Source organism: Tachysurus fulvidraco, chromosome 25 (genome assembly GCF_022655615.1).
Source record: "Tachysurus fulvidraco isolate hzauxx_2018 chromosome 25, HZAU_PFXX_2.0, whole genome shotgun sequence".
Lineage (NCBI taxonomy): Eukaryota > Metazoa > Chordata > Actinopteri > Siluriformes > Bagridae > Tachysurus > Tachysurus fulvidraco.
This window is the reverse complement of record NC_062542.1, coordinates 6,282,526-6,302,144: the sequence shown is the minus strand read 5'-3', so window position 1 is coordinate 6,302,144 and position 19,619 is coordinate 6,282,526. Positions and strand designations below refer to the sequence as shown.

The 19,619-nt window shown below is 38.1% G+C and overlaps 1 protein-coding gene across 2 annotated transcripts in view; it reads right to left on the bottom strand.

Moving 5' to 3' along the window:
• LOC113659192 (G patch domain-containing protein 8) overlaps positions 1-19,119 on the bottom strand; it is a 116,627-nt gene extending 97,508 nt beyond the window's left edge. For both annotated transcript variants that reach the window (XM_027171843.2, XM_027171853.2), the window contains exon 1: positions 18,900-19,119. In XM_027171843.2, the coding sequence (XP_027027644.2) occupies positions 18,900-19,013 (114 nt within the window). In that variant the 5' untranslated portion in view covers positions 19,014-19,119. The remainder of the gene's footprint in view (positions 1-18,899) is intronic.
• Positions 19,120-19,619: the final 500 nt, after the last annotated feature.

Sequence of the window (19,619 nt, the reverse complement as noted above, 5' to 3'; positions counted from 1 at the left end):
CACTTAGTTGGCTGTACCTATCCCTAATATAAAATAATTCATGTTTAATAATTTATCATGTTTTCATCACATCTAGAAAACCAATACAACTTACGAGGGCTTGAAATATTAATACCTCATTGCTATTCCTGCATTTACATTATGTATATTACATTTACAGCATTTGGCAGATGTCGTTATTTAAAGTGACTTAAATTGATCACATTTATACATCTGTGTGCATGAGGGTTAAGGGCCGTGCCCAAGGGCCCAGCTTGATGGTGTTGGATTTGAACTCACAACCTTCTGATCTGTAGTTCATCAACTGAACTCCCACATCAATACGTGTACAACATGTAGTGTTAGAAGGTTTTCATTTACGAATGATTTTGTTCTAACTTTCCTGGGTACATCCCACTAAGCATAAGATATAAATCAGCAAAGCCCCGTGAAAATCTGTTTTTTTTTTTAAAAAAGTTTTTCAGGTTTTAAAAATATGTCCTTTACCTTTTGTACATGTTTGTACAGTAGCATACTCAGAAATATTTTTTCTTACAACAAAATAAAAATCTGATTGAATTTGGTGTAACCGATGTTGTTAAATTTTAGATTTTAGAAAAACGTGTCTTTTTTTAATAAAAAAAAAATTTATTTTGCTTTCCTTTTCACCTTCTTTAAGATTCCTTTATTAAATAATTCAATTAATGTTTTGGAGATATACATCTCCTCGCAGAAATCTCAAGTAGTTGAAATGCAATTTAATACAAAGTACCAAAAAAATGTAATTTACAACGTTCAGTAGTTTCAGCCTCGGTAATGACAGTGGCTCACCATGCTTAGAGAAATCCCAGACCTGTCAGGTTCGGCTGCTTGGTGATTCATCAGGCCAGATGCTGTGGCATTGCTAATGGATGGAATGGCAGAATGGTACGAATGGCTCAGATGGGAGTAAGTGAATAGGCATAAGTTTAGAGTGGTACAAGCTATTGAAAAGTGAGAATCAGTAGCTTAGCTAGCGGTTTTGCAAGAGACAAGATGTAAAAATAAAATAGTCGAGTCATTTTTCATGTAGAGATCCAAATAATATTTGAATTAACTTCGGAGTGTCATGTTCTCTGTGATAGTCTCCAGGTTCCCTGTGACTCTGTGTGGGATAAAAGGAAGAGAAAACAAATTGATGCATCGATGGATTGTTGATTTGATGGATAAATTGATTTTGAATTGCATGATAGAACCAATCCATTAGGTATTTAACCAATTAATCAAAATATCCATGTAGTTACAGACACAAAAGTTTGTGGATAAGGGCAGTGACAATGATAGATAAGTGTGAGACCATATAACATCACAACCAGCCAACAAGTACAAAGTAATGAAAGTGTGTAAAAAAATAAGTTAATGTTAATATGTAGAATATAGAATTATATCTATATACAGATTTATGTCTTAGTGTCCAATATTGTCCCACCGACCAAAATAGGTAGATAGAACAGGGTCAGTCATGATACAGAACCCTTGGCACAGAGAGAGTTGGCAGCTTGGCCATGCTGGGGCTTAAACCTCAACAACCCAGAGGCTTAAGCACTTGAAACTCCAGTGACCCGTTTAAAAGGTTTTAACCCTAAATCCTGTCTACCTGCATAAGCAATATAATGTGGTATCCGAGGTAATTAAACCCAGATGCAGGGATTCCAGTGCAAGCACCTTTTAATTAAACAAAGTCTGAACCTACAGAACAATACACGCTTACAATGAGGCATAGACATAACTTGACAATCAATGACTTGCCATAACATAGCAGAGACATAAACATAGCTTAGTAATCTATAACCTGATTCTTTGGCAATCTATCTATAATATCATGAATAGCATGAAACATACTGAGATAAAATAGAAGCATGCTAACAACAAAGGTAACAGCTACAAACAATAACTCACAAATACAATAACAATGGCATGAACATATATAAGGCATTTAATTAAAGTCTACAAGGATCAGGTCCAAGGGTGGGAAACATGTGTCATGTAGCACCACCCAAATAAACACAAAGCAAAGCATACGATACAGAAACACCCACCAGCTCGCCCTCTGGTGGTCTGGTTCGGTGACTTATAATCACAAACTTATATTATTTTTACCCTTTAAATCATGCTAATTGTATAGATGTGTATACAGTACATGGGCCGATATTTCTGACGACAGCGTGAAACAATGTGTACTTTGTCATCAATCGCTTATTATCTCATCTTACCTCGTGTCACATTTACACACACAAACATGTTCTTAGCATTGATCATACTGCAGGAGTTAATTAACAGCATTGTTCTTGGAAGTACAGATCACCGTAATGCACAGACAACCAACTTTCCATCCAATTTTCAGCATTCAGAATGAAGAGATGCAATCAGTACACACACACACCAAACACACACACACACACACACACACACACACACACACACACACACACACACACACACACACACACACACACACACACACACACACACACACACCACAACCACCCAATCTAAGATATTCAAATGTGATAACAAGTACATTTTAAAGCTACGATATGAATCAAAACATTCTCTTCTATTAAAGATTGAATCATTAACAAATGACAAAATCTCTTCATCGTTACTATGGGACGCATGCATAGTGATCTTTTCTGAGGAAAAGCGGCTTCGAGAATGACAGTGTACTTATCCAGATAGACTCGTTTGATGAGGACTTTGGGAAAATCTGTGCATGTTTATGTTTAGTCAAGTGTTTAGCAGTTGATAACTTCACAGAAGTAACAACATTAGGACAGACACACAAATGATAAGGCACTTGCACTCAGACGATGTCATCAGAAGATGCCCGAGGCTGTAAACAAGAGAAAATCAATTTATAATTAATTTATTAATTATAATGTCCACTCTGAATGCTAAATCTGACCACACATCCAAACTGAATCACAAATACTGACCCTGTGTCCACTGTGTGTGTGTGTGTGTGTGTGTGTGTGTGTGTGTGTGTGTGTGTGTGTGTGTGTGTGTGTGTGTGTGTGTGTGTGTGTGTGTGTGTTATCCTTGTGATAAAAAATATGCTTTGTATGGTTTGGGTTCAACAGTTTGCCTGAGGCAAAACAATAGCTGAAGAACACAAGTGAAGATTTTCAGACTTTGGTCACATAATATACAACAACACACAAACACACGTACACAGACACACACACACACACACCACTCACTGGAGACTTGAGGAGTTTGCTCAGTGTAATCTTTTTGGCTTTTGCAACAAAGATCTTAAATCTGAGACCTGTGCCATGTTTGTTCAGTGATACAATTTAAACACATACACGTTCATTCTGTGTGTGTGTGTGTGTGTGTGTGTGTGTGTGTGTGTGTGTGTGTGTGTGTGTGTGTGTGTGTGTGTGTGTCTTTCCCTTATCTTATCCCTTATCTTTCTCCTTATTGTATGAACCCCCAATCAATCTATCTATCCATTATCAACACTCCAGACAATTCAGAGATGCCAATCATCCTGCAACACATGTCTTTGAACTGGGGAAGGAAACTGGAGAACCCCTAAGAAACCCTTGAAGCCCAGAAAAAAAACATTCAGAACTCCATCCCTGGAGGTGTAATGAAAACAAGCTAACCCATACACCATCACCAGGGTTGTAATGTAACGGAGTACAAATACTTAGTTACTGTACTTAAGTAGAAATTTCACGTATCTGTACTTTACTTCGCTATTTAAATTTCTGTCAACTTTCACTTTTACTCCACTACATTTCCTAGATAAAATGTATACTTTTACTCCGTTATATTTCCACTAAGCATCTTCGTTACTCGTTACTGCAAAAATAAAATCAGAAGAAATGTGTGCGACTGCAATAAGGGAGGTTTGGTGTATCACTGCTCCTAGATTGTATTACGCTCCGCACGCTCTACGGAGAAGCTCAGGTACGCACAGCGTACACGCGCAGTCAGAGCTGGGGGTGTTTATCTATAACGTTAATCGGCGGAAAGCCGCAAAGACGGCAACCAAAAGCGGTGAAATGTCACTATTTTTATTACCAGAGTTACAGCACAAACAAAATATTAATGCAAACAATCCATTCAATACTAAATAAAATAACATTTATTGATTTGGTCTTTGTCTTGTGAATATTTGTTTATTAATGACTGCATTCATTGGACACACTGTTTGTAGAGAATGCACACGTACATGAACTGATTTGATTCAAGACTGGCATCATTACATCATGCATAAAATGTTGGTGTCCACTTTTGCCATTTAATAATACCATAACTTTTGGCTTACTATGTAGTCATATAATATATAATATAAAACTCTTCTTGTTTTAAATTCTCACTGAGGGCTAAAACTCCTAAAGATGAAACCCTAGAACCGCCCCAGCTCTTATACCTTCCGAAAATGACTGAAATTTTACTTTTTTCTTTTACTTCAAATACTTAAGTACATTAAATATCAGACAATGACTTTTGATACTTAAGTACAGTAAATATCAGATACTTTAAGACTTTTACTTGAGTAATATTCTAAAAGGTAACTTTCACTTCTACCAAAGTCTTATTTTAGTACGATACTTGTACTTTTAGTATTGCTTTCTAGTACTTTATACAACACTGAACACCACACACCTTCCATTCCAAGACATCACCTCATCAGTTAGGTTAAACCTAGTATTTTACATTATACACAAGTCCTGCATCATTTTCTATGTATGTGCAATTATTATTTAAAAGGTAGCTTATTAGAAAATTGTCCGTAGTGTGTGAGTCTGTGAGTGAATGAGAGTGTGTGTGTGCCCTGCGATGAGTTGGCACTCCGTCCAGGGTGTATCCTGCCTTGATGCCCGATGACGCTTGGGATAGGCACAGGCTCCCCGTGACCCGAGGTAGTTCGGATAAAGAGGTAGAAAATAAGTGAGAGAGTGAGAGTGAGGTATCTTATTAGGTTCCTACCATACGGATGTCTATTTACACGTTACCCCATCTGTTACTATGGTGACGAGGGGGTAAAGATCACTTACCACAAATTGTTTATGGGGGAAAAAAGAGCTATATTAACTAACGCATGAGAAATTTTGTTGGCTCCAATAAAGCATCAAAGATATGAATGTATACACAGTGTTTAAAAAGCAAGAGCCTGATACTGAACACTCATGTTGGTGTGACCCACGCTGTCTGATGTAATTACCACCAAAACAAAGAATCGACTTGAAAGAAATTCAACTGCAATTAAAAAAAAAATTAGCATTTTTTCCTGAATTAGGATACGTAAAAAATTCAAACCTCATCTCATTCATATGATTACCTGCCATGCCAATGTTGTGTATTATCCTATTGGGAAATGTGAATGTATGACAAGCCATAAACAAGAGTTTGATCTTGATCTACCCCTAAGTGACCCGTCAAATTAGCAACCGGAGCTTATAAACAGACGAAAAAAGTCAATCGATATTTATCGGATGTGGTTTTAAACAAATACAAAGCGTCGTTCTCCTAATGCCAGCGTTCATTTGGTGTCATGCTATGTAATTATATGTCTTTAACTCAGTTTAATCAATAAAATCCGTTACACTGATAATGGTTATAATAATAGGTGACGATGCCGTCGGTGCACATTTCACAAACTCTCTTACACGTGTGTGTGTGCTCTCATCAGTCTCACACACACCTACGCAGGCTATAATTACAGTACACATCAACTGTTTTTCAGGAATACAGTTTAAAGATTGTGTACGTGTGGGTGAGTGTATGCGCTCAGGGTCCAATCTGATCAGCATAATGAGAGGAGTACATAAAAAAAAAGCAGGTAATTATTTTTTGCTATCTTCTCATCATATATCTCTCGTTCTGCTTGTCAGCTTCAGGATGAATACCGTTGAGTAAACAGAATTTAATATTAAAGATATGGCAGGCTTCACTTGTAGAAACCATGCGAATATGCTATAATGTCAAAACTTAGTCAAGGTAAACAAAGCTTGTCATTTGTTCCTGGTGTTTATTAAAAGTGAAATATTAAGTAACTCATTTTATTAGATTATTTTAAACTATATATATATATATATATATATATATATATATATATATATATATATATATATATATATATATATATTTCCCTTCATCCTCTTCTTCCTTTTCAGTATTTAGCTGCTTTTGGGGACCAACTCCTTTTTGAGTTTTGTTAACTTGCTCAGTGTCATTAATTCAATTCAATTCAATTAATTCATTCATTCATTCATTTTCTACCGCTTATCCGAACTATTCTCGGGTCACGGGGAGCCTGTGCCTATCTCAGGCGTCATCGGGCATCAAGGCAGGATACACCCTGGACAGAGTGCCAACCCATCGCAGGGCACACACACACATTCATTCACTCACACACTCACACACTACGGACAATTTTCCAGAGATGCCAATCAACCTACCATGCATGTCTTTGGACCGAGGGAGGAAACCGGAGTACCCGGAGGAAACCCCCGAGGCATGCGGAGAACATGCAAACTCCACACACACAAGGCGGAGGCAGGAATTGAACCCCCAACCCTAGAGGTGTGAGGCAAACGTGCTAACCACTAAGCCACCGTGCCCCCCCCCCTTAATTCAATTCAGTTCAATTCAATTTTATTTGTAGCACTTTTAACAAAGGGCATTATCTCAAAGCAGCTTTACAGATCAGAAACATAATACAAAAAGTTTAATATTATAGAAAGATTAGTATTATGCAAAAGTTCAAGATTAATATTACACTTATATTTAAATTTTGTTTGTGTGTGTGTTATCTATCCCTAATGTGCAAGCCTGAGGTGACTGAAGTGACTGAAGTTGTTATACTGGAGTGTTATTATGAATATTGTCCTTTCTACAGTCAGATACAGTCCGTCAATTAGGAGACTAATCATTATACTGATGCCAGATGGATTCAGTTCTAGTTATATCACTGGTTAAGACATTGGAATTGTAATTGGAAGGATGTTAGGTCAAATTCCAGCACTACTGATCTGCCAATGTGGGGTATGTATATATCTAGCTCAGGTGTAAAAGCAAAATAAATATGTCACTCTGTAAATGTAGCTCTATCTAACGAGTGCAATGCAACAGTGCTTTATTTCTTTAATCTGTCCTAAAACTTAAAAGTTTTACTTCTTCTTTCTCACTTCTTCATCTGTCCATTCAAACCTCAAAGAACGTATCACATCCCGCTCTGCACCACGCTCTCTCCAAGCTTCTCATTTGGTTCCATCATTTTTGAGGGTAGAATACTGTAATCTTGAGCCTTCTTTGTTCTGGCATTTTGTTGGTGACCCAAGATGCATGAACAGCTGATTCATACACTGTCTAAATGCCTAAATCTCTTCCCAAACCAAACATAGCCAAAACCAGTTGTCTAAATTAACTTATTTGGTGACTGAACATATTCATAATCTGTGACCTAGTAAACCAGTATCAAAGCACTTCTGTAAGTCTGTCAGGATAAGGGCATTTGCTAAATTGCAAATGTGCACAGATCAACTTTTATCCTGATGTCATCGTCTACAGTACATACCTACAGGGGTGTCCAGTCTTATCCTGAAAGAACAGCTGTGGGTGCAGGTTTTCATTCCAACCAAGCAGAAGCTTGAGAAAGCCACAGTCAACTGATTAAAACAAGGGAAATCAAGTGTGACCTTGGCTTGATTGGAATAAAAACCTTTAGATAAGATTTGACACTATCTACACCACTTTGTAGCGTGCTAATTAGCCAAGCCTGTAACTCAATGCACTCTGAAATTTTTGAGTCCTACATTTACTATCTGCACTACTAGAGTATTGGGAATTTTTATTTTGATGATGTTCAATAGAAACATCAGGAGCAATACACAGCCCTAAACAAATTAGCATCAGTATCACTAAAAGCACCAGAAATATGTTTGAGGAGGAGATTCACATTAGCTTGTGAGCTTTTCCATATATATATATCTTCGTACACAAAGATGATCTGCAGCTTTTCCACCATAAACCGTTTGAGTACTTTAATACAAAAGAGCATGCATGGACACAAACCATACCCCAACAAAGATAGAAGTCGATATGCCCTTGTTTCCATCCTTGATGCTCATAAAATCTCTACACAGAGACCAGCAAATGAAAATACATCCAAAAATCAGAGGCAGAATGGTGTTTGATTAACTGCACTGATGATCCATCTGCTTCTTATTAGGTGAATTTAAAGTGTTCTGCACTCATTAAGGACTGCTGAAGCCTGCTCTTGATGACAGGGGAGCAATTAAAAGAGAAGTTCAACATCTTAGTAAGATGTTGGACAGCTACGTACCAGCCGAAATTGTACTGATCGGATGGAACAATCCATAAGTTGGTGTTTGGCTGATGATGTTGGTAGTGTTGAACGTTGATGCTTTAAACTCTGCATGAGGTTGGGAGATCAAATCATGTCAAGTCAAGAAGTTTTTATTGGAATTTCAACCATATATAGCCGACGCAGTACAGTACATAGTGATTTGAGACAACGTATCTCCAGGACCACGGTGCAACATAAAACAAAGACAGAGCTTAAGTGAGTTAGTCCTAGCCACATAAAGTGCATCTGTGCAGCCTGGTGCAACAAGTGCTAGACTAAAAACACCACATGATACAAAACACCACAAGACAATACACAAAAGACAATACACAAAAGCAGAGTTGGTGGCTGGGAAGAACATAATATATAATTGCTATAATTTTCACGCTTTTCAGTGAGCTGTTGTGCAAAGTAATTGGCACAGAGTCATCCTGATAACTTTGTACTGATTAGTGAGAACTTTGTACTCATCAAACAGCTTGAGCCAGGCTCATACAGACAAAGGTGTTAGATTATGATATGGTAGTCTCATAGTTAAGGTTGTGGATTGCCAAATGTAAGGTTGTAAGCTTGAATCCAAGGTCAACCAAACTGCCACCCCTGGGCAAGGCCCTTAACCCTCAACTGCTCAGTTGAATAAGATAAAGTGTAAGTTGCTCTGGATAAAGGTGTCTGTCAAATGCTATAAATGTAATGTAACCTATCCTGAAATGTTTTTCAGCTAGTCCATTTGCAGCTTTCCTTTGATTTGCCATTGCCGTCAACATATTTGTGATATTTTAAGACATTTTGCTGTCATGTCAGTAGTGTTTGGTTGCAATGGCACTAAACACGTTGTCAAACAATCTCGACTCACACCCTGGTTGCGAGCTTTGTCTATGACTTTAAACCATGAGAACCATATACTGTATCCAAATCACGTCAGCAAAATCAATGCCTCCTACAGCATACAAAATTCGATGGGCTTTCTCACTCAGTGGGTCAAGCACCGAGCCCTGTGCTGTTCTTTTGATCTACGCCACACATGCACTCGCCCACTTTTTAGAAATATGATGAAAGGTGAGTCATCATGACTCAGGATCAACATCGCACATATTTTCCCACATCTCAGCAGAACTTGGACTTACAGATTTTTGCTTGACCGAACTCTCAAATCTGCACTTTATGCACTCCTACCCTATAACATCCCTCTCTATGTAGTTTGTGGACAACCTGTGCTTTCGCTTTCCTACAGTCTGATCACGTCCTGCATTCGTATTCTCAACCACCCGAAGAACAGTCGCTCTTCTGTTTTTGTTTCCTTACATGCTAACACCATATTTACTCCTGGCTTTCCCAAAGATCTAAATTCAGATGTCGTTTTAGTCACTGTTCCTTTTAAACACAGCCTGTTGAGCAGTCTTGGAGACTGAAACCCTTGCCATCTGTGGACTGATAATGAACCCACAGTCACAGAGATATTTTCTTCTCAACAGTACGATCCAAAATCAAGCATGAGTAAGATGTTAAGATGTGAATTCCCACTCGCCGGCTAATTTCCCGCTTCCGGATGGCAACTACTCGCTGCGCTCTCTCTTGTATGTCAAACCAGAGGCTCTGATATTTTCTAGCCTGCTTGATATTTTCAGAAATTCATCATGTAGTGTGAACACTTTCAGGCACCAGTTTCGAGAACAGTGCTGAGAAGCAGAGAAGAGAGGAAGAGGAAATTTAATTCCTCATGTTTGTCATGCACAGCAGATCCCTGAAGCCATTTCAGTCTACTGTACTTGTGTGGGAGGAAGGGAGGGGGGGGGGTGTATGCAACAAAATATAATCATGCTTCTGTAAGAACTTATTTGTCATACTTAAATATTTGAAAACTAAACACAACATGATTTCTTCCAGTGTACAGTATAACAGTAGATCATTTTTTTTTATAACTTGTACCGCCGGTTCTCTTTGCAAAACAGGCAATTTTTGCTGCCTGTATCTCCTAAAAGAATATTTCCATCCCATTTTTCTTCAAAAAAGTGACAAGTCAAGACAAGATAAGACATGTACAAATATACTGTATATACTTAACAAAAACAATTCCCATGTTGTGAGAATAGATTTTCATAAGCAGTGTCCCAAATACTAGCCACTATCCACTTACACTATGCACTATGCACCCTACCATCTAGTGCGGGCATCACCAAATGGAGGACCGCGGTCCAGATCCAGACCCGTTAAAATTCTAATATTATCATATTAAGCATCTCCTTATTATAATCTAATATTATAAGATTATAAGCTCTTTGATATTAATAAAAAGATAAATCTTTCGTCCATGCGCAGTTAATCTAGTTACGACAGGAGCGTCATCAAAAGCCAAGCCAAAAACAGACTGTTTCTGTTCCATACTCCAGAGCAGAAGGTGGCAGTAAAGCACCTAATTACACTGGCAGGACAATTAAGATTCAATCTGCTGAAAGGACAGTTACATGTCCATTTCTCTCACTAGGAGCGGAAGATGGAAAGGGAGGAAGGAGAGGTGGAAAGGAGAGAGGAAAAAGGGAGCTGCTCAAAGCTCAATTCTGCCCTGTTCTATTTTACTTGAGAAATTTTTTTACCTAAGATTCCTGTGTTATTAATGGAGTTAATGTTTAAAAAACGGGCAGCTCAAAAGTCTTTTGTTTCATTTTTTTCTTTAAGATTAAAAGCACTTTTATTTTATTCAAAAGATTCTGAATGTTTTACATTACATGAAATATAGGCCCTAAGTTCAGGCTGCTCAAATCTGTGTTTGCACTTTTTATTTATTTTATTCAGAAGAAATTCAGTGTCTTTTGTCTGTTACTTGACATGTAGTAAAGACAACTACAGGATTGTTTTCCATTCAAGTGCCATACAAGTTCTGACTTGGAAAACACTTGAAATGTAACAATAAATTATATAGAAATGTGTGCGTTATTGATTTGATTAACATGAGGGTACACTATTTTAAGTGACAATATAAGATTCTGACCTTTGCTGGGAGGAAATTTTAGTAACTGGACCTTTTTGAATTTTAATTGAATACCCCTGATCTAGTGTATAGATTGGTCTCAAATGCAACGCTTTCTGCACGTATAAGCCGTCAACCGTACGTAATTCTACGCTAGCTTTAATAGAATACGGTAAATGTTTTATAATGATGAAAAAAACACATCACACAATGTTTGTTCGTTTAAAAGACATATGAAAGATGGAGTGGCTCATTCGGCGTCAGAATCTGGAATCCCCACCCCACTTCACTCGCGGCTACGTAAGCAAAGCTGCGAACGTTGAGCACAGTCGAAGTATTTATAGTGCATAAGTTTGTAATTTGGGACGTATCATCGTTCATAAAATTTGCATAACTGTTCCCCAGTCCATACAGATTCATCAATTTTAGTCTATACTATTTCTGGATGTTCATAGCATTCCCTTTTCTATTCATAGCCCTGCCTTTAAAGCTTACTTTCCAGATCATCTGATCAAACCTGGCACTTACATCATCGCTACATATCATATGTTTTACCTGGGTTTTGTCTGTGTGCCTGAAACGAACTAAACATGACAGCAGAACATTGTAGAATTTCCCCATCAGTCTGGTCAAAGGGTTGAGGTGGTGAGGGTGGTGGGGGTTGGTGGTAGGGGCAGTAATAAAATCATCTGCCTTGTGAATATCCTGTGTAGCAGCACATCAGGTCATTTCCAAGAGAATTGAATGCTTAGTTTTATATTTATTCCGTTATGAACTGTCGGAATGGCTCTGCTGTGACTGGAATTAGAAAATGAAAATGTGCTTTAGTCTACGTTCACAAAAAGTGTGCGACAAAATGATAGATGACCGTTCATCTTCTGGGTACATGCACAATGCGGAGATCTGATTTCAGCAAAAATGGCAAGCCAGACCTCGGCTCATAAAATGAAATAAGAACAAAGACCGGGTAAGGTTTAACCTCCTCCTCTTCATCTAGTCAGATGTTGTCTTCCTTCTTTCTTTTTTAGCCCGTCTGCCTTGACGTTTAAAATGTTGTGTGTTCTGCGATGCTTTTCTCCATACCTCAGATGTTATAACTTTCAGGTCATTAACTTTGCTCTGCCCATTTATTGTAGTTTATTTGGCTGTCAGATGTTGTTTCAGAGATGTCCTAAATCAGTGTGTGTGTATTTGTAGGAAACTTGGAGCAAATGATTTTACATTTTGAGTTGAAATATTAGACTTTTGTAAGTCTAGGTAAGTTTCTATATCAGACTTACTGGTCTGTTGTGGTAAAGAAAGAGCTGAGATGCAAGGCGAAGCTCTCTATTTACCAGTCGATCTACGTTCCTACCCTCACCTATGGTCATGACCCGGCCCCGGATAAGCGGTAGAAGATGGATGGATGGATATTAGACTTTGTGGAGTTTTTGACCTGCTTCGTTTTCCATAGTGACCACCACGGTTGTGGGATGTTGTAGCCTAGTGGTTAAGGCCACTGCTCAGAAGGTTGTGAATTTGAGTCCCATATCTGCCAAGCTGCCACTGCTGGGCCCCTGAGATAAGGCCCTTAACTGTCATTTGCACAGTTGTACAACATGTAAGTCACTATGGACAGTATGGACTGTAAATGATCTGACTTAATTTAGCTGGTTTGGGAGCGTAGATGCTGGTTTTGTAGATGTTCTGCACTTAACTGTCCTCCACACACAAATTCACTGATTTCCTCAGAGGTCATGGTGTGGATTGAGACATCACACGAGTAATAGTGCATTTAGATACATACACTCGGACCATTCTAAATTAAGTTGGCCCACTATAAGCGAGTGACCTAAACTCCATTTAACCCTCATCCTCTTCTTCTGTGCCATTTGGCAGCACTTTGATGCCATTAGCAATCATTTCCCGTAATAATAATGGCTTTGGAAAGTTCAGACAAACTGCTTTTAAACATCTGAGAAAGAAAACCTTCTCATGTTCACTGGCACAAACAGATTGACTAAGCTTCCTCTTCACTCTCTCTTCCACTCAGTGCCATTCTGTCTTTCCCATTCTTTCTCTCTCTGAGTGCATAATTAGCATAAGTGGGGGCAATTACTGGTGTCCACTCTCTCTAAAAAGCTTTGAAAACCACATTTATTTTTACAGACCTGTCCTGTTTTTTAATATCTGTTCTTTTCCTTTCCTTTTCTTTCCTTTCCTTTCCTGTTATGCCCTTTCCTCCCCTTTCCTTTTTTCCTTTTCTTTCCTTTCCTTTCTTTTTCCTTTCCTTCCCTTTCCTTTCCTTTCCTTTCCTTTCCTTTCCTTTCCATTCCTTTATTCTTTTTTCCTTTCCTTTCCTTTCCTTTCCTCTCCCTTACTTTCTTTTCCTCTCCCTTCCTTTATTCTTTTTTCCTTTCCTTTCCTTTCCTTTTCTTTTCTCTTCTTTCCTTTTCTCTCCTAGTTCTTTCTAAAATGTATTACAAAATTCAGAGTAAAAGCTTAGGTTATTTCTTATTATTATTTATTAGTACATCTAAAAAAAAAAGATAGAGGGATTCATTAGCCTACTTGTACGTTTAGCGTTCTGACACCATGTTAACGTCAGGTCCTCAGCACAAAGACTTTCAGACAGGCGACCTTAGAGGACAGCCGTGGCCTGGAGTGGAATATTAAACGCTTCATGCTCAGTTCTAGTGCAGATACAAAACAGCTGATCTCAGCGAGGCTGTTACTGCTAAGACACTTTTTGAAAACAAGGAGATGAGTCTTATCAATTAGCGTCAATTAGCACAATGTGAAGAGAGTGAGCCAGTCAGACTCTCAATCTCCAGCTCATTAAAAAAGAATGAACCTAAATAATAGCTCAAGACCACAGACGACACCATGCTGGCATTTTGGTTGTGAATTTAAGTGTTTTTTTTTTTTTTTTTTACTTAAATTATATTATTTATTATTTATTTATTATTTTCGTCATTATAAATATGTTGTTATAGGAAACTTTATCCTTATTTTGACCTAATAACTCAACCGTTTATGAGATTTTGACTTTAACAATTTTTCAAAATGTTCTTATTTCGACTTCGTCATTCAGGATTAGGAAATTTTCACCTGAATAAATTTTTTTTTAATATTATTTGATTATTTTGTTTACTTGTTTGTTTCCCATGTTAGGAAAGTTTCGATTTATTCCACACATGAAATTCACACATTATGTTCTTTTATCACATATGGCATTGTTTCTTTTTTATCACCCAGGCACACACACACACACACACACACACACACACACACACACACACACACACACACACACACACACACACACACATGTATGAGTGTGTATATACTGTACAACATATACATATAAAGTGTATACTGAAAAGTGCACCCTCTGTTGCACATATGAGGAAGTTCAGCACCTGATGATCCATGATCCATGCATGTAGTGGATAAAGAGACACAGAATAAAGAGCAGCAATAGGAATTACAAAGCTATGAAAATTCCAAGAGCACTATGTCTATATTACAATCAGCTCCTCTGGGTCTATTGTGTGTATTATGCCTTCGGATCAATACGAACAGTTTTGCAGCACTCGAGTAATATCCTCATGTGCAATTTATTCATCATGTGCTTTCAGTACATCACAATAACACACTGAAAACTTAATATCATGACTTGATATTTCTGAAGTGCTGTTTATAAAGATTTAGCTTGGCTTTTTGTGATATAGTGTCTGCAGAGAAACATGCAAAAATATTAATGAAGGAAGGAGATGAGTGTGTGTAAAATGTCACTTAGAATCCAGAGCTGCTTAGGAAGTACTTAGAGCTGGTGTTAATGTGTGTGTGTGTGTGTGTGTGTGTGTGTGTGTGTGTGTGTGTGTGTGTGTGTGTGTGTGTGTGTGTGTGTGTGTGTGTGTGTGTGTGTGTGTGTATTCATGTTAGTTTGAGTCAAAGAGAACATGACACCCTGATTTAGGATGCGGCAAAACCCACATTTCAGAACAGCTGCTCTCAAATTACCCATCAAACTTGTCAGTAGATGGGCCAGCTCCGCCCCAGTCAACCTGTTACGACTGTCAATCCTATGGGACTAACACACACACACACATACACATAAAAAATGCCAGCAGTGCACATGCTCACACACATGCAGAGAGGTACAAACGCAATTTGCACGGTCTGAGCACATGCTACAGTATAATTTGAGAGAGATGAAGGCGTCCACTGAAGCGAAAACGGCGCCAGTGTGAGAACTGAATGACTTGCTCAGTAATAGGCACGTACACGGGCAAACACACGCGCACACACACATACTGTACAGGATATAGAACAAGAGATACTTAATTTGCCAGGAGAAAAAGCATTCAGCTAAATGTCAGAAATTTCATGTATATATCGCTACCTTAGCGTTATAAGGTCATGTCTGGTTAAAGAATAAAAAATAGATCGAAAATTTACAATGTCTTGATCAAGTCTTCAATCTGATCTCCATATCTTTTCAATTCAATTAAAATATTATTTATCTAACTTACTAAAGACTAACGTTGCTGTTTAACAGATAGAAACTGATCACTTGCCCCATTTAGCTCTATACAGTTATTATTGCTCTTAGTGCTATAACAGGTGCCCTCTGGGGTGGTTTTTTTTTTTTTACTATTCAAGCTGATTTACGTCTTGCTGATTTACGTCTTGTTGACTCTCAACTGTCTATTACAGGCTTTCACAAGTAACGACTCCAAGGTGATGGCATGTCGGCTTCGTTCTGTTATTAATGTTTTTCCGTCTCACCGAAATCTCAAACCGTGACATTTTGGAGAGGTTTGTTTACTGATATATTGTGCTAATTATATCCTACCCGTACTAGAAGAAGAAAAGAGAGTAAAGTAGACCCTCTTCATATTTTACTCCTCTTTTCTTCCTGCTTTATGCTTTTCTCCTCTGAGACAATGACATGGCAAGTGACTGTGGTCATGCCCTACTTTATAATATGGGACAAAAGCAGACAGTCAAACAGAGACACACAGCGAGACCTGGACCATGCAGGACCTTGTGGAAGGTCTCTATGGCTCAGACACACACACACACACACACACACACACACACACACACACACACACACACACACACACACACACACACACACACACACACACACACACACACGTGCCAAATGCTGTAATTGTAGATGAGTCATTTACAACCTTATTATTACTCATCATCATCATATGTATTTATTTATTTGTTTATTTATTTATTTATTTCTCAGTCAAAAAATTACCACCCATAAGCCAAAGTGTGAAGTAGCTGCTAGCTGTTGCCTTGTTATCTGTTTGTTTGTGCCCTTCTACCTCTGAATGAATCTATGACTAAAATAAAACGAAGTCAACAACCGACAAATTGTGTGTGTCACAGATTGACAGAAGCAACAATAAGTCAATCATTTCTTGTTCTCCTTAACTGCTAGTTCAATAGAAATCTTAACCGTGATAATACCTGGTCTGAGACGGCAAGTTTAAGTGGCGGATTTCGAAGCTGTTTGATCGTCTCTCCTTTCACCTGTTTGTTGTTGCTGTGCTTTATTTACACCTCTAATGTTACACTATATTGGGAAATCATGTAATGGAAATCTTAAGACCCAGGATGAATCTAATGGAGCCTTTTTTTAAAGATTTTTAAGATGTTTTATATATTTGAGCACTTAACCCTCTACAGGTCTCTGCACAGCCCTGATTTGTCACAATTCCTTCACTTTCTGTTACTTCTAGCTCTCGTGATGTTTGCAAGTCCATGACAAAGACAACACATTGACAAAGAGCTACACCGGGGTCAGGTTTCAGTTTGTTTCTAACTGAATATAATCCAGATCTAAACAGTTCGAGTGCAATGCATAGAAAAATGTCTGATGCCGTATAAAGGTATAAGAACATTTCTTCTGTAAAATAAAAATATTATACTTTTTTAAAAACTCTTTAAGACATATTCAAAAAATCTGTGCAATTAGTGAGACTAGTAAAGTGTGACTCAACCAGAGTGGCATATTAATGTTATCAGTGCTGATATAAAAACCAGCCTCGAACCATCAGGATAAACAAAGATATAATGAAATTGTGGAAACGATGTACTACACACAGAAATGTTTGTGTGCTTGTTTATTCATTATTAAAATATTTTCCAGTGAACTGACTGCTTCTAAATGTCATTACCAAAATGCATTCCTCTTATTTTAGATCCCAGATTTTACTTTTTTTTTTTATTAATCCCAGACAGAAAATTGAGTTTTGATCGATACAGAACAAACACATTTTAAACCGTGTTCATGTCGGTCCATTCGATTTTTGCTGTTTATTACATTTAGACTGCACACACCAGCATTTGGTGTTACAATCCTTGCTAACAATTACATTTTCCAGCCAAGCACTTTGCCACTTACTTTTCAGTCTAAAGCCAAAGCAAATCATCTTCTGTGTGTGTTGATACTAATCTATTTTGCACTACTGAAAAAACGGCAGTATAACTGATAACCAGTGTTAACCTGCATGGATCAGCAGGGAGTAAATTATTTAATATGTTGTATATTGATCATCCGTGTACCTCTGTGCCGTTGCTTCTTTTCCTTTTAAATTCCTTCCTCTACATAATATTACACAAGCTACACTATTCATATTACATGCACCATATATCAATGTGTGTGTGAGACTTGACATGACTTATTAATTACAAGGTAATTACATCACAAGGTACAGTATCAAAACTCTCCGTAAATTCAGTCTGCTCCAAAAAATATTGCGATTTCACACTGAAATGATTAACAGAGAATTTAAGATTCATTTGGGTTTCAAGAATCCATGCCAAGATCCTAGAGACACTTTTAAGATTCATATAATTTAACATTTGCTAGAACACAATAAATAGACAGTTGTTAGTTATTTCACAGTGTTCATTGTTTGTGTATAATACAATATAATGAAGCTATATAATGAATAAGAAATGCTAAAAGGGTAGTAATAAGTTTTTTTAGTATGCTTTGGTTGTTTTATTGAAGTCTTTGATTGCTTCTTTGATTAGGCATCTTCCCCAAGGAAGGGTTTACTTATGAAGCATTGTGTGTGTGTGTGTGTGTGTGTGTGTGTGTGTGTGTGTGTGTGTGTGTGTGTGTGTGTGTGTGTGTGTGTGTGTTTAAGGGTTATAAACCTTGTAAATGATCTTCTAGGAACCTTTCGTTGTTGTGTTTAGTCTAAACAGAGAGAAAACGATTTGTATATCAAAGCGCTCAGAGGATTTACTTACTACAAAGCACCTACACAAATGCAGCACAGAACAGCTGAGAAAGTAAAATAAGAGAAGGAGGCATGCGCCACTTGCTGATCATTAAAGGTACCGTTATGCCCATAATCACATTTGGAGCTTAGGGATAATTATATTTATTAGAAATCACCTTGCATAAGGAAGCTTAAATAGTAGAAAAAAATACTAATGAGATCCCAACAATACCACGTGCCTCTACATGCACAGTTTGTTGTCTCTTTCTTGAAAGTCATAAAGGTGCAACCGCAAGGCGCGCGTGCAGTAAGTGTCTAAGTGTGGAAGTAAGGTCAGTATTACCGGAGATTCTGCGCCGCCGTTCGCGCACAGCGGACCGCGGAAAACTCCCTTGATACTCCGGAGGTGTCCGTTGCTGAGGTGCGTGGAGCTAATCACCAGGTAGTAGCACGCCATCCGCTCTCTCGCCCATGAGCTTCAGAGCAACAGTGTTAGATAGTACGGGGCAGTTAGAGGACTGTATCGTCCACGAGACCAAGATGAGTTCGGTGATGCAGGGACAGAAGCGACTTTTATTTCAAATGCGAGCTCGAACTCTTGTTTTTCCTCCTCCTCCTCTTCCTGCTCCTCCTCCTCTTTTTCTGCTTCTGTCTCCTCTTCCTCCCTGAGGTGCACACAAACTCTCTCTCTCTCTCTCTCTCTCTCTCTCTCTCTCTCTCTCTCTCTCTCTCTCTCTCTCTCTGTATCTCTCACTCTCTTTCTCTCTCTCTCTCTCTCTCTCTCTCTCTCTCTCTCTCTCTCTCTCTCTCTCTCTCTCTCTCTCTCTCTCTCCAGATGTACCAGTCAATGTTTGTCAGGCTGCAAATTTGGGATTAAATTTATTCACAAAACTGATGACGCAGGGAACTCTTGGATCTTGATTCTGACCAGATCCAAGCGTTAACTACGGGAGACCGGAATTCATTTGTATTTATGACTGAAAAAGAAAAAGAAATGAAAAGAAAATGCAGATTCCAGTGTGCAGTTCGCTCGAGCATTTGCAGTTTTCATAGGATGATGTGT